Source organism: Rana temporaria, chromosome 4, assembly GCF_905171775.1.
Source record: "Rana temporaria chromosome 4, aRanTem1.1, whole genome shotgun sequence".
Classification (NCBI taxonomy): Eukaryota; Metazoa; Chordata; class Amphibia; order Anura; family Ranidae; genus Rana; species Rana temporaria.
This window is the reverse complement of record NC_053492.1, coordinates 271959745-271976768: the sequence shown is the minus strand read 5'-3', so window position 1 is coordinate 271976768 and position 17024 is coordinate 271959745. Positions and strand designations below refer to the sequence as shown.

General features: G+C 39.4%; 1 protein-coding gene across 1 annotated transcript in view; it reads right to left on the bottom strand.

The window, feature by feature from the left end:
- Positions 1-17024, bottom strand: part of RFX6 (regulatory factor X6) — a 113800-nt gene that overhangs the window by 58397 nt on the left and 38379 nt on the right. The window contains exons 5-6 of the mRNA XM_040350292.1: positions 10231-10308; positions 9720-9747 (exon numbers count right to left, since the gene is read on the bottom strand). Coding sequence (XP_040206226.1) covers positions 9720-9747; positions 10231-10308 — 106 coding nt within the window. The remainder of the gene's footprint in view (positions 1-9719; positions 9748-10230; positions 10309-17024) is intronic.

Sequence of the window (17024 nt, the reverse complement as noted above, 5' to 3'; positions counted from 1 at the left end):
CCACCACACCATCGGTAAGCCATCAGTACCGTCACATACGCCCACCATCAGTACTGCCATCAGTACATAACCCAGGCCTGCCATCAGTGACCTGTCAGTACCACTAGCAGTACCGTCACACAATCCCGCCATCAGTACTGCTATCAGTTTGGTCACCCAGGCCCACCATCAGTGACTTGTCAGTACCACCAGCAGTACCGACACACAGGCCCGCCATCAGTACCGTCACACAGGCCTGCCATAAGTACCTTCATCATGGCCAAAAGAGTTTACACACCTGAGAAGGCATATGCCATGCTTACCATGTCAGATGATGAGAGCAGCAGGGCGCTCCCATCATCCTATTCTGGTTTGGAATACAAGCCAGTAGAGGGTAGTGGATCAGAGTCCGAGCTGGCATACCCTCTGTTCAAAAAAGGATATAATTTATATGTGGGCAATTATTATTATACAGGATTTAATTGGCGTCAGAGCTTTACAACATTCGGGCAGACATTACAATAACAATTCAATACAGGAAGAATCAGAGGGTTCTGCTCGTTACAGCTTACAATCTAGGAGGGAAGGTCAAGTGATAAGAAAGGGTAGTAACTATGGGGGATGAGCTGATGAAGAAAATAAAAGAACAGTTGTTACGTGGAGGCAGTATAGGCTTCTCTGAAGAGAAAAGTTTCCAGGTATCACCTAAATGTAGATAGATTTGGAGATAGTCTGACAGATTGGGGTAGGGTATTCTAAAGGATGGGAGAGGCTCAGGAAAAGTCCTGGAGGCGAATATAGGAGGAGGTGATAATGATCGAGCATGCACAAATATCCCCCCCAGTAAGCGGCTTGCTAAGGGTGATACTCAAAGGCAGAAGGAGCCAATAGCGTCTGTGGGGGACCCCAGAAGGGGGGGATCAGGGCTGCTTTGTGCAAAACCATTACACAGTACAGGTAAGCATAACATGTTTGTTATTTAAAAAAAAAAAAAGATCCTACTTATTAATTACTTTTATGCATACAAGTAATATGAATAGAGATAAGGATAGTGAAAGGGGACATTAAACACAGGCTGGAAAAAAGATTTTACAATAAAACAAGCAAAACATGTATACTAAATCAATATTTTATAGTCAATCAGTTAACTGTAAATATTAAGTTTCGTTTATATTGATAAAGTGTGCAATTAAGTAATTACATTACTCATTATGTGTATTAAAAGCAATGGCTGAGTGGCAAAGGGCTTCTTAATGCAAAGCATTTAGTAAAACTAATGGATTTACTTAGAATGTTTATCTGGTATATTGTACTGGTATATATACTGAAATTTTAAGGCATGCCATCTGTTTGAAATTGTTCATTAGCAAGTAGATAAGATTAAAGTCATTATGGTATATTAGGGTAACAAGCAGCATCATAATGTTACTGAGTTTTTGTGATATTTGGTTCTAAAATTCTGAAATGTGAATATGCATTAAGTATAAGTTTTGGTCTTCCAAATGTGTAAGTGTATTTATAAAGCACACCATAGGATGTGATTGTCAATAGATGCTTGTAAGGACTTGGCTTTACATTGGATGCTTGCTATTGTAAAGTCTGACCATATTGCATATCAGCAATGTGAATTCATTGCTGCCATACTGTATACATTACTTACTGTATAAACTGACCATGGTATATTATAACCATCGAGGATCTCCTGGCTTATAATTACTTGTTATTTAGTAATGGATATACCTGCATTGGTGGCCCATGGTTTAATTTATTCTTCACTTTAACAATTTGTTCCTGGGAGGCCCCTCACTTCACATTGTATATATACAGTAATGCCCTTATGGGTTTTTGGTACATATCATCCATCTCATCCCTCCTACTGGTTTCTATGTCATACGGACCTTTTATAGCTCCTGGGTTCCCCGCCACTCTATGGCATACCCACAAACAGGTACATTCTTAGGAGGATATTCCCCTCAACATTCCTCTTGAAGAAGTGGATTATTTATGAACTGAGATGAAGTATTTTTTTGGCCCAATAGAGGTCAACATATTGCAACTATACTGTTTTGAATTTATGTAATCCTTACAGTATGTGTGTATGGGCCTAATTTAGAGGTGGCGACTTTTCATTTCGTGTTGTATGATTATATAGGTATAGTGCACTATTACATGTGTTTGTTTTTTTTGTTTTTTTTTTTACAAATCATTGTTTCCTTGTACTGAATAGGAAACCTGAAACCTGAATTTCAAGTAGCTGTTAATATTTATGTACCTAAAAAGTTCAACTGACTGGTACTCTTTTTCTGCTGAGTTTTTATAAAGCGAAGCATAGTGAAGCATGTGGATAATGGCCAGTCACCCATAAAAAAAACTTTAAAGTAACTTCACTTTTGCTGAGAAAAAAACATTCCCCCCAGGGTGATCTATGTACATTACAAGGAGTTAAACAAACTTTGTTGCAGATTCCTAACTTTTGTTTTATTTTGATGAAATAAATCCCTAATGAGGAAAATTACAGGGCCTGCATCCCTTTAGACGTGATTTCCTATTGGAGTATCTCACCAAAAATGCAAATGCCTGAAATCTGACTTGTATCTAATGCCACGTACACACGATCCGAAAATCGGACGACAGATGGTCCGACTTTTTCCGTTTACTAGTCGCAAGTAGAAATTGAATAGGTTACTAAAGTCAAAAAAATTCTCGTACGACAGAAAAAAATATCGGAAGTGATGTCATGTGTTGTAATGTATTTGTGTTGTATTTTCGGACGACAACTGTACTGACCAAACGAAAATCGTACGATCTGGTATCGTACGAGGAAAATTTTCGTGCATGTCCGATAAAATAATATCGGATGAACTGTCATGATCGGCTCACGGAATCCCTGTACTAACGATCCGATTAGCGGACGATTCTTCCTCGGACGTCATTTTTCGTAAAATATTCGGATCGTGAGTATGTGGCATTAGTGTAGACTTCTAGGTAAATCAGTGAGTAAATTACACAAGCAGGACATTATGTTTCTGGGGGGGGGGGGTTCTTTACATATTTTGTGTACAGAATACACCCAGGTAGCCATATTGCAATGCATTTTATAGAAAATTACAGAGCTGCAGATTGAAAAGGAAAGAACATTTTTAATAACATTCAATCACAATATGACTTATGTCGCAATTGTATATGCTATATATATATATTTTTTTATTTGCTAATATTTTCCCCATGAAAGTAGAGTTACCCTTTAAAAACAGACTGAAGTTGGCAATACATAGCACAACAGTCTCAAGTAAGGACTGAACAGGCTACACAGGCTGAGTACTATGGCAACAAACCAGACTTCCCCTTGCATCATTATCCTATTATATTCATTTGTAACATGCAGATTTCTTAGTTTAAGTATCAGAAAGAATTATTAGAAGCAAACTACACATATTTAAATTCTGAAAAGGCCAACAGCTGCAGTTATACAGGGTGGCATAATATATGTGGACATTGTTTTGATGAGCATATAATTATTATCCAGCCGTATCCAAAGTTTAAGTTACCAAATTTAACAAATGTGTAATAGAAGCAGCTGTGTATACATGGGCAGATGCTATCACTGTTTAACCAGCTTTTTCCATCTTGACCCCCCTCCATTGTCTGAGGGAATATTGATCAGGTAAAATAATTGACCTATACACAGTAAAATTATTGATAAAAACGGTTCAATACTTGTAGTGCTCATTGAATCGTTCTGAACTGCGTGTTGGTTGCAGCATAAGGCTATGTTGATGTTGCTGACCCCATTTCCTAGCTGCCCTCTGGCTTGCACCGTATGTATGGGCCCAATGTAAGCACTGTAAATGCATACAGTAGCACGTGATGCTTTTGTATGTATCTTCAGGTAAGTTACCAATATTGACATTAAATGATTGCCTGAGCAGTGATTTTGTGATTTCTGATAATGTGGGAACTCCATGGCAATAACTTCAAAGTACTAGTCTGAGCTCCCTCCAGAGTTACTAATGGTAAGTGCCACACATCTATTTTACTTTGTTGATTCATGGATTAAAAAAAAAGTCCATATGTGATTCCATTTTTGATATAAGTTACTTACTACATTTTAGATATTGTTCATTTACAATTTTTGTTTTTTAAATGCAGACTAGAACGGTAAATCCAAGTAACCAAATACTACTATTCACTACAAAAACTCTGCCGGTATCATATTTTCCATTAGGCTGGGTTCCCACCTATGTGAATTGAATGTGGCTTTCCCTGCATCCAATTTGCATAGCAGGAGATTGTGACCGGCTCTCTATTGAGCCGGTTTACATATCTTCTCAGCGGCTCCCTGTGTGTCTTTTTGTCCGTTTCAGGTCCGAATTCAGCAAAAAATGTGAGCTGAAATCGGACCTGAAATGGTGAATTGAGACGCACCGGACTCCTGCTGTGAGCCACAGTGTGTTATAGGTGGAGATTTACTAAAACTGGTGGACTCAGAGTCTGGTGCAGCTGTGCATGGTAGCCAATCAGCTTCTAACTTCAGCTTGTTCAATTATGCTTTGACAATAAACGCTGGAAGGTGATTGGTTTTAATGCTGAGCTGCATCAGATTTTGCACACTTCAATTTTAGTAAATAACCCACATAGTGTGAACCCAGCCTTAAACTACTGCTTAGCCATGTTCAGGACATCTAATAGGAAGAAAATCGTAAAAGCTTTCATAAGAAAAGAATCAAGCGTATCACTTAATTATGTTTAACACACGCTACCCTACCTATAAATCACTGATATGAAACATATGTGACTTCCTCTGCACTTACCGACCTGTGTGCTAATCCTTTTTATTGATAGGTGTTACATCACTGGGTCTATTTAACTGCAAGCACCCTCCCCACTGTCTGACTGTTCATTATATATAAAATGTATATTACAATCATATATTAAAAAGAATGTATACATATACAATACAGGTATGTTAATTAAATGTATTCCAAAGATACTTTGAAACAGTACAAAAATTAGATAGTTGTGATCCTGTTTAATAAGTCAACAGTCTGTTATCAAGTTGCAGGAGACGGGTCAAGGGCTGCATACAGGTATAACAAGCCTCACTCATATTATGATAGCAACCTGGTTACATAAAAAAGTGGCTCTACGATGGACACTTTATATTTATAAAGGAACCGGTCTGCCAGTCATACGCTGCTTATTTCCTGCCAAAGTGCTATTGGATCTTTTACTGGAGTTTAAAGGGCATTTGTCAGTGGCAAATTTGCACTTGCCATATTTCAAGAGGCAATGCATGTCTCAGTAATATTGGCCACATTAGTACAGCTGCCAGTCCAAGTAATTTTTTGAATTCACCATTTGCAAATGTACATTTTTTTCCAACTATATGCTATGGAGTCCTATACTCCCTTACCCATAGCTCCCAACTGTCCCTGATTTAGAGGGACAGTCCCTAATTTGGAGCAATGTCCCTCTGTCCCTCTTTCCTCCTCATTTGTCCTTCATTTTGGTCTGATCTATATACTTGGATATAAAATTCACTTTTTAGCTTTCAAAAAGTGTTTCCCAGTGCTAAATCTTTCATCCAAATTCTAAATTGCTGCATTTGTACATTTTTAAAGACAATATAAAGGAATAGTAGTGGTAAGAAAAAGCCCTTGTGGATTTATTTAATCATTTTTTGGTTAATTCTCCTTTAAGGGGGTGTGGCAGGGGGTGTGTCATACACCTACATGTGTTTGCTAGTGTCCCTCATTCCCATCTCAAAATGTTGGGAGGTATGCCTTACCTGCAAATTAGAATTTTAGCACATGGGGATTTTGGGCATTTGCTCAAACAAATTTGCATCTCCAGGGTGAAAGACTACAAACCACCAGAGACTGCAAATGTGGCACAAAAAGAAAGAAGAGAAGAGAAGCTTAAATAGAAAATATTGGCACTGACTTAACTTTCCTATACTCATACCCTATTTGTGAGAAGCAGATCATGCTGCTGCTATATCAAACAGCCCAATGAGCGGGTAGTATGCTGAAAACTGCTTTAATTTTGTAGGTCAGATGGCCTTTGGTGATTAATCAGTGCCAGCAGATCATATTTTGTAGCAGGTTTTCTGACACAGAGGGGGAGGGGGGATTTACTAAAACTGGTGCAGTCAGAATACTGTGCAGCTGTGCATGGTAGCCAACTTCAGCTTGCATACTAGCTCATTATGCCTTTGTCTTGGAGGGTTTTTTGTTTTTTCATTTTTGTTTATGGGTTTACTTCCTCTTTAAATAAAGGCGAACTTAGCCTTTAAATATCAGTTCTTGGGTTTAGATAAACTTTAGCATGAGCATGATAGGTAAGTAAATTCCCCCCATGTTTTGGCCAAATAAAAAATATATATGTACATCTATATACATAGGAGTGCGCAGTCTATTGCATTAGGGTGTGCACCCAAAAGCTCAAACATCTATGCATATATACACTGACAGTGTCAGTAGGGCAGAGATTGGTATCAGTAGGGGAGTGGACAGTGTCAGTTGATTTTTAACTTTTTTTATTTTGTTTGCAATAGATTTTTATTCAAAAGTTTAACAAACTTCTTAGGATACAATTAGTATCATACAGATATAGAAAGATCCAGGCATCCTCAAGGGTAATCAAGTGTCAGACCATTGTAAATATAATACATGGAAAAGTGAATCCAACTAAATTAAGCTACTGCTTGCCCAGGACATATACAGTATAATATAATCATACTTACTCTGTAGCATAAACAATTCAGAAACATTACTCCAAAAAACATCCCTGCAACAGTTGATTCAACTGTAGGACAATAGTATAACTAGAGATAGGAGCACTAATCACCATGGTTAATCTATCACTTCAAGGCAGGGCTGTCTTAATGAGAGGGCACACCTGGGCACTGTCCAGGGGCCCCAGCTGCATGGGGAGCCCCTGCAATTTCCCCAAAAGCAGCTGGTCCTTGAGTCCACGCTGCCCTGAAATTGGGGGCCCCATAGTGGCACTGAGAGTGATGGATACACAGGGGAGGCAGGCTGGCAGCGGTGCAGAGGGGTCATCGTGCTGGGTAGGCATCAATCGAGCATATATATTATATGCACAGGACAGCTTTGTTACTTTATGTATGTAGTATTTTCCCACTGTTTCTTTGAATTACAGAATGATTGTTCATGTAGTTAATGCGGATCTCCACCCAATAGGGGAAGCTCCGCTTGTCTGCCTCCTACATACTTGATATCTGTTAACCTGCACTGTCTGCATTGTAGGGGCCCCAGAGCATTACTTTGCCCAGGGGCCCATGATGCTATTAAGATGGCCCTGCTTCAAGGCACTTTATGTAGCTCCCACATTGACATTGAAAAATTAGAGGCTGTATGTCTCTCCATTTGCATCCATAAGGTAAATGTCATTAAGCATAAAAAGGGGTGAAAAGAAGAAGAAAGAAGCAGGAGTCAATTCCCTCAGCCTAGGCTCCTGACCGCTTAATGGGGCTTAAAGGTATTTAATCCAGGGGGACCACATCTTTTTAAATCTGGCTCGTTTGTCCCTGAACATGATCCAGTAAAGTTTATGCTTTACTAATGCTACATTAAACACTGAAGATTTCCATGCTCGCGCTATAGTAATTTCAGCTGCTAATAAAATGAAAAAAAAATTGGGATGGGAGATGTCTAGGGATCTCATCTAGCAAGTCCGCAAACCTTTGTGAACTATGAAATGTGCTTTCCTGTAAAGGCCTTTGTTAATCCACCATTTGTTGGGGATTCTGTCCTGGAAGAAATTTTGGTTATTAATTATAGGGGCCACAGGAAAATGGGCAGACCTTAGCGGGTATAATTTGCATACAGGAAAAAAAAAAACTCGCGCCAAATGAATTACACTAAATTATATACTTGATAAATCAAGTGACTAACTGAGTGAAGCTGCTCCCAAATAAAATCAGGTGACTGACTTGCATATATTGTATAGTGAGGTGAGGGGCGCTATATCAAAATAGTGGATGCGTGTCACAATGTGCGTTTGAGTAGTACACAGTGTAACTGTGTACCCAAATCTATGTGAAAAACCAAACAGAATATAGTCTAAACTCTATAAGTACAATAGGGCCAAATGCCGTGGAAAATAAATAAAATATAAAATATAAAAAAAAATAAAAAAAAATAAAAAAATTTAAAAGAATGTCCAGCAAATAAATAGTTAAGTGCAAAATGGATCCAGTGTTGTATCAAGTCCAGGTGCAAAATGCAAATAATCCAATCCCAAATCGCAGGGAAAAGTGCAAATGCTAAAGTGCTTGTGAACATTCAAAATAGCCAAAGTGCGAGAAAGAAGTGATCCGCCTTCACCTATAGGTCACCAGAATAATAATGGATGGCTCCTTACCACACGGTGTTGACCAGATTACTTAAAATATGGTCAATCAGGCTTGTTTTAAATGAGGATCAGCAGGGTCTCATTGATTCCAATGTCAGCGATTGCAGCAAATGGTGTACCAAGAAAAGAGAAGAGATACCACCATAGTGTAAAACCATTTAATATACAAAAGTTAAAATTACAATGCCAAGGCTGTAGGTGGTGGGGATAGTAAGACAAGATAAGAGATGGCCGCGTCCTGGTCCACTAGCGTGCGTTCCACCGCTAGTTGTCCATCAACCAGTGAGACCGGAAGTGCGTGGCTATGCGTGCGCGCCCGGATACCGCCTCGACGTCACGTTTCAGTTAAACCGTCTTCAGGAAGCGTACAGCTTTTTTTTTTTATATTTTATATTTTATTTATTTTCCACGGCATTTGGCACTATTGTACTTATAGAGTTTAGACTATAATCTGTTTGGTTTTTCACATAGATTTGGGTACACAGTTACACTGTGTACTACTCAAACGCACATTGTGACACGCATCCACTATTTTGATATAGCGCCCCTCACCTCACTATACAGGGTATAATTTGCACACCATGTCCCAGAGACATAGGGAGTGGAATAAAGAAGGTATAAAGGTAGTGAGGGACTAGCTTCTGCCTCCAACCCTATTCAGTCAGGATGGTATTCTGTAGACAAATTTGGTACAGTTGTACTAATTGAGCACTCCTAAACCGCTGGCAAAGGAAGTGAGTACACCCTTAAGTGCAAATGCCCAAATTAGGCCCAATTACACATTTTCCCTCCCCGGTGTCATGTGACTCATTAGTGTTAAGGTCTGAGGTGTGAATGGGGAGCAGGTGGGTTCAATTTGGTGTTCTCGCTCTCACTTTCTCCTACTGGTCACTGGAAGTTCAACATGGCACCTCATGGCAAAGAACTCTCTGAGAATCTAAAAAAATCATCAGTTAGAAATAACAGAAAATACATTTGGTCAATGTATGGGCAGCCTGGTTGTACTGAAGTCGATCCATCGATCAACTGCAGTACAACTAGCCAGTCGGATTTATGGAATGCGATTGCTGCCATAACTGCTAGCAGTAATCATTTTTTTTCGCCGGTCAGGAAGGCTCCCTACGCCCCTACTCCTTCGCCAGCACAACAAAATAGCACTCCTCCATCAAAACTGATTGTGTTGATGACGTAATCGAGCGATTTTCTTTCCCGCGAACCGTGGTTTGCAGGAAAGAAAATTAAATCATCTATGGCCTGCCGCAATATATTACATTTTATTCTTGGGTTTACAGTAGATAGAGTTTAAACAAAACAACGAAACAAGACTGTTGTTTCAAAGACAGCAAGACAAACTGACATACCTCACTCTTCAACTTGCTGCCAGAAAACCTTTATGAAAATAAATATGACAAATTAGATAGTGAGGCATAAGACATATAATGGGACATAAATATAAATAGACATGGATATAGATAGATAGGTCGATAGACAGATCAGTATATCTTAATGCTTTGTAACCCAATGCAGCCTGAACTCAGAGATTCTGTCCCTTGTGGTGCACCCACTGCAGCATAGAGACTGTAGTGGGTGTGTTTGGGAATACCTCTTATACATTACAAGCAGGAGTTCCCAGATCACCAATAAAAAGGACTTGGTTGGATTAGGGCACTACAGCAATGACTGAATCAAAAAGTACTAACCAGGCAGTCTGTGCCACATGCATGCAATTTGATGTTTATTTTTTTTAATTTTTATCAGGATGTAATTTTGACAAACAGCTTTTAAAACACAATAGAAATGATGACTATGATGATGATAATTCGTTTTCCTAATATCAATATATATATTGATCTGTTTTTAAAACATTCATACCTTGTCAGCCCCTTTCCAGAGTACACTGAATGATAATATGCACTGCTTTCCTTTATGCCAATGCCGTAGTAATGATATCTGTACAAAAAAAAGAGCACATTTTTATTATAGGGAAAATAAATGATGAAAGAAACCTGCAGTTACTTTAGCCTAGGTTCACACTAATGCAGTGCGAGTAGAATTTGTTTTGCAGTGCGATTTGGTTTGGTTCAGATACGCTTTTGATGCACTTTGGATACAGCTGTCATTCTTTCTCGCTTTCTTTCTCTTGCAAAAACTTGCAGAAAACGTACTGGAATCGTGTTACTATAGGACAGATAGGTGTATTGCATGTGATTATTACCATTCTAGTCTAAGGAGCTAAGAATCACACCACACCGCTCTAAACACGCACAGGACCCTTTTTAAAATTGCATCAGATAAATGCTGGAGATTATGTGGAACTAGGGGGGACCTGCTCCATATCTTATGGAAATGCCCTAAACTGAAAGATTACTGGGAAAACATATTTAGTATTATAACATGCATGACGGATACTAAAATAAACCCTAATCCAGCATTGGCTTTATTGTCCCTTGGTGTAGAAAACTTTCAGTCTACCCAACGCTATTCTATTATCCACTTACTTCTTGCCGCCAGACTTTCAATTACCAGGAGATGGAAGGATTCCTGCCCCCCTTCTGTAATTGAAGCTATTGATCTTACGAATCTCCATATGTCATATGAACGCTTGTTGGCTATATCCCAAAATACTTTATACAAACATGATATTGCATGGGCCCCTTGGAAAACATGGTTTGACCACAAGGATTAAATGCCCATTTTGTTGTTCGATGTCTGAAGTTTTCATTTTCTAGGAATACCTTTTTCCAGGTATGTCATGTTCGAGAACACAATAGAGAAGGATATTTCTTCTATACATTTTTTTGATTATTGAATAGTATTTTATTTATTGCAGATTTTAGGAATGATAATAGTATACTGTGCTTCTTTACTGATTTACTATTTTCTTTCTTATGCAAAGTCACTCTTACGTACAGTTATATATATGGTGCATCCCGTATTTTTTTCTTGTGTCATACGATATTGTTTATTCATTGTTAATACTACTTACATCAACGACTTGCTTATGTATGAAAAATGAAATACCAATAAAAATCTATTGAAACAAAAAAAATTGCATCAGATTTGTGTTGTATATATGTAAATGGCATACATAGAAAGTCATGTTATTTAACTTGTCATGTGATTCCATGAATTCTGGAACGCATTGGAATTCGCATCAGTGAGAACCATGGATTAACCACAAACATGAAAATCACTCGTATACACGACCTAGTTTCTCGGCAAAAAACAGCAAGAAACTTGCTGTTTTGTTTTGTTTTTTGACGAGGAAACCAATCGTGTGTACATTTTTCGTCGAGGAAACTGTCGAGGAACTCGTCGAGCCAAAAAGAAAGCATGTTCTCTTTTTCCTCGACGGGAATGAAGAAAATTGGCACGTCGAGTTCCTCGACAGCCTAACAAGGAACTCGACGAGCAAAACGATGTGTTTCGCCCGTCGAGTTCCTCGGTCGTGTGTACGAGGCCTCACTGTTAACTAAACTGGACAGAATGTGATTTTTTTTCCATACACTACATTTTAAAGAGGAACTCGACTCAAAGTTTTGAATAGAATAGGGAAGTGTTACATTTATATTTCATCATATGAATAAAATAGACAAATTCAACCAAACGGGAAAACTTTGGTTTAACATTCAACCTAATTATGAACGCATATAATCTTAAATGTTACTTTTTGTCTTCTTTAAAGTGACACTATAGGTTCCTCTTATTTTAAATAGCAAACATACCATACTTACCTCCACAGTGCAGTTTGTTTTGCACAGAGTGGCCCTGATCCATGTCTTCTGGGGTTCCTCGTGGCTGTCTTGGCTTCTCCCCGCAAGAGCTAACCCCCCTCTGGGAAGAGCTCTCCCAAGGGGGTTAGCTTGCGGGCGCTCTCCCGTGTGATACAGTCGGCGGCCATAGCCGCCAAGTGTGTCATTCGGCCCCCGCCTTCCGACAAGCCTCATCATTGATTTGATTGACAGCAGCGGAAGCCAATGACTACTCTGCTATCAATCATATCAATCATCCAATGTAGAGCCCACGGGAGCTGGGGTAAAGCAACGCGGGATCGTGCCCACGGAGTTTCAGGGCTCAGGTAAGTAAAACGGGGGCTCGGGGGGACCGGAGAGTGCAAGGTGTTTTTTCACCTTAATGTATAGGATGTATTAACCTCCTTAGCGGTATTCCCGAGTTAGGCTCGGGGTGAATTTTCATTACCAAAAGCGGTAACCCCGAGCCACACTTGGGATTGCATCGCAAAATCCATGTACAGGTTATTACCTTGTGCCCTGGAGTCTGCCAGCCATGTGTCCTCCACTCGATTCACAGTGCCAAGCTCAGTTCCCTGCGAGCATTACGAAGCACGGGGACAGAGCTTGCGCTAAATAACTTTTTTTTAAAAACAGTATACATATAGTACACTGTAATCTTACAGATTACAGTACTGTATCAAATAATTACACATCCCTTATGTCCCTAGTGGCTTGTCCAGTGTCCTGCATGCACTTTTATATTATAAATACTGTTCTTTTTGCCTGGAAACTGGAGATTGTCCATAGCAACCAAAAACGTGTCCCTTTACATCAAAAGTGTTTTTAGACCAGCTAGAAAACAGCGATAATAAATTAGAATTGAGCGATAGCGATTTGTTGGGAAATTCGTCATCAAACACTGTAAGTAATGACAGCGACAATTCTGCAACTGAGCAAATTTCAGTGTTTTTGATTTGATGACATTATTGAATAATTGTTATTATTATTATATTATTATTTGTTATAATTATTTATAGTTATTTATTATATTATAATTTATGATTTTGTGTTTCAAACTTTATCATACCCAGGATGTCTACTAGACTCTTGTTTGGACAGATTTAAGTGAGTTATTTCTAAGAATTACAGGCCTCCAATATAAAACGCCAAATTTCTATGCAAAACAATGTACCACTTTCAGCATAAAAAATCTGACATAATCATACCACCAGAGAGGTTAAGGTGAAAAAACACGACGCTTTACAACCCCTTTAATCACTTAGCAACTGCCGCCCACAACATACCATGGATGGGCGGCCGCTGTAGGCAAGATGATGTACCCGATTGTAAAAAGCAACATGTGATTGTACACAGCGGGAGCCTGTCAGCAAGTCCCGGCCAATGATTTACGGTTGCTGATTGGTTGTGTATGATCACAGCCCAGAGTTTAGTGGGGTGGATTTACTAAAACTGGAGAGTGCAACATCTGGTGCAGCTCTGCATAGAAACTAATCAGCTTACAGGTTTTATTGTCAAAGCTTAATTGAGCAAGCTAAAGTTAGGAGCTGATTGGATACCATACACAGCTGCACCAGACTCTAAATGCTCCAGTTTTAGTAAATCTCCCCTACAGTTGGTAAACAACACAGAGCTATGCACAGAGGGAGAAATCTGGCAGAGATCTCTTACCAAAAACAGCACACTTTACACACATTACACATAGTTAGGCACATATTTAACCCCTTAATCGCCCTTGATGTTAACCCCTTCCCAGCCAGTGTCATTAGTACAGTGATAGTGTATAGTATTATCACAGATCACTGTATTAATGTCACTGGTGATGTCAGTGGCAGTTAGTCAGTTTTCCCCAGTGTCAGTTAGCGACAAATTGCCTGCCACGCTATCGCAGTCCTATTATAAGTTGTTGATCGCAGCCATTAGTAGTATTAAAAAAAAAATTACAGTATACTGTATATCATAGATTGTAGGCGCTAAGAAATACCATAAAGAAATCTTTAAAGCCAAAAAAAAAAAACATTTTTCCAACATTATCGCAAATGCCCTAAACCGCCCCCGCGAACTCTTTAATCTAGTCACCCAGACCATGAACCCAGTCTGTCTAGAGGCCCCGAATTCTGATTCACAAGAATTTTGCAACAAATTATCGGATTATTTCATTAACAAAATTGACAAAATCCGTGAAAGTATTCAGCAAAATAGAACCTTCATCTACCCCCCCTAAATCACAAAGCTAATACCCACATAAATCCGCCGCAATCGACTAATTTCACTCTAAAACCCATTTCCATCGATGCCATTAAAAATATCATCGTTACTCTGCGAAATAGCACAGCACCCAATGATATCAGCACCAGCTATCACGCAGCTCATAAACCAGTCATTCAAGGAGGGCATGGTGCCAACCCTGCTGAAACAAGGCATAATCAAACCAATTCTAAAAAAAACACACTTGACCCCAAAGACCCAAACCACCGTCGACCCATAACAGGCCTAAATGTCTTCTCTTTTTTTAATCAAAATTATGTAGCAGATTATGTAGCAGAATACATTTTGCCAAAAATGTATGAAGAATTGTTTTTTATTGGATATGTTTTATAGCAGAAAGTAAAAAATATATTTTTGTTTTTGTTTTTGGTCTTTTATTGTTTGTTTTGCAAAAAACAAAAAAAAGGCCAATGGTAATCATATATCACCAAAAAAAAAAACTCTATTTGTGTGAAAAAAAATATATAAATGTTGTTTGGTTACAGCATTGCATGACCGCGCAATCACTAAAGTGGTAAAGTAAAGATGGCCTGGAGGTAAAATCTTCCACAGCTGAGGTGGTTAACCAAAGAGCTATGGAAACTATATTGCTATTTACTAACTGAGAATATAGCAATATTGTGTAAACAAGCTTACGATACTTGATTTTTTTATTATAATGATAAAAAATGTGTGGTGGATCTCTGTAGAGGAAAAAGCAACTTTTTTTTGCCTTTGCTACCTATAGGTACAAGCCTAATGCCTAATGGTAAATACAGCAGTGGCGGCTGGTGCTCAAATTTTGTAGGGGGGGGCGCAAACAAGCGAAAAAAAAAAACAATTGGAGCCTCACTGTGCCCATCAAATGCAGCCATTGGGCCCATAAAACGCAGCCACTGTGCCATCAATTGTCACCACTGTGCCATGCCATCAAATGCAGCCACTGTGCCATGCCATCAAATGCAGCCACTGTGCCCATCAATTGTCGCCACTGTGCCAATTGTCGCTACTGTGCCCTTTAATTGTCGCCACTGTGCCCTGTAATTGTCGCTACTGTGCCCTGTGCCGCTGGCTCTGATAGGCACTTCCACAGCCAACCAGCTGCCGTTATTCAGATGGCCGGCGCTCACCAGGGGGTCGGCTATCTGAATAGTTGGCGGCAGCGGCAATACACAGATTCATGCAATGCATGAATCTATGTATTGTATTCAGTGGCGGTGCGGGAGCGAGAGGGGGCGGCGCTCTGGCGTCCTCTATGGACGCACCTTTTACTTGATATCACATGTCTCTTCCATTGACATATCGGTATGGATGTCACACCACTTTCTCAAACTCAATCTTTATAAAACTGAGCTTGCTATATTTCCTCCTTCCCGGTCCCTCCCCCCCATGACTTTACCATTGATATCAACAGCACAACCTTCGGTCCCTCCACACATGCTAGGGTGCTGCGTGTAATCCTTGACTCTGACCTCTCCTTCAGCCCCCACATCCAATCACTGGCTAAATCCTGCCCGCTTTACCTCTGCAACATTTCCAGAATTTGACCCTTCCTGACTAATGACACCACAACTTATTCACTTCTTGGTAATTTCCCGCCTTGATTAATGCAACTCTCTCCTTTATGGCCTACTCTTATACAGGCTATCCCCCTTCAGTTTATTATGAATGCTGCTGCTAGACTAATACACCTCACTAACCGATCCGTGACTGCTGCTCCTCTCTGCCAATCCCTTCACTGGCTTCCCCTACCCCACTGTATAAAATTTGAAACACTAACCACAACTAACAATTCATTCACAACATCGCCCCCAGCTAGATCGCCAACCTCATCTGCAGATATCGCCCAAATCGTCCCCTCCACTCCTCCCAGGACCTCCTGCTCTCTAGCTCCCTTGTTACCTCCTCCCACCCTTGCCTTCAGGACTTCTCCAGGGCCTCTACCATCCTCTGGAACTCCCTGCCCCAGTATGTCTGATTAGCCCCTAACCTGCCCACCTTTAGAAAAAACCTGAAAACAAATTTATTCAGAGAAGCCTATCCCACACCCACCTAAGAACTGTCCCAGAGCCACCCCTATCAAATCATTCCCTGCAGCTATTACCTTTTGTACCACCACCCCCTCCCTTTAGAATGTAAGCCCTCCTGTCCCTTCTGTATTGAACTGTATTGTAATTGTGCTGTCCCCCATCTACATTGTAAAGCGCTGCATAAACTGTTGGCGCTATATAAATTATGTATAATATAATATAATAATCATAATAATAATAATTTCTGCGCTTTTAATCATTTTACTTTAGCATGCTTAGGTCCTAATGTCCTCAATACTTAATTCAGCTGTATTTATTAGAGTCCTCAAGAAACTGATAATGATGTCACCTATGTTTTTTGAAGGGTTAAATAAACACAAGTAGTATAATCCTTTTTTAGTCATATAGCAAATTAAAAGACATCACCCATCTTAAATCCTATTACCTTAAAACACTTGAATCCATTTAACCTAAAGTATATTGTAAACTAAACATTGCTTATCTTTGCCACAAATATTTCACATTGCTCTTACTGCATATCACTTCAATTTACACAATTGTTAGTTTAAAAAGGAGGTTGATATTTAATTTGCAGCATTTATGGCTTCTTTATTTGAAAGATACTATACATTTCCTG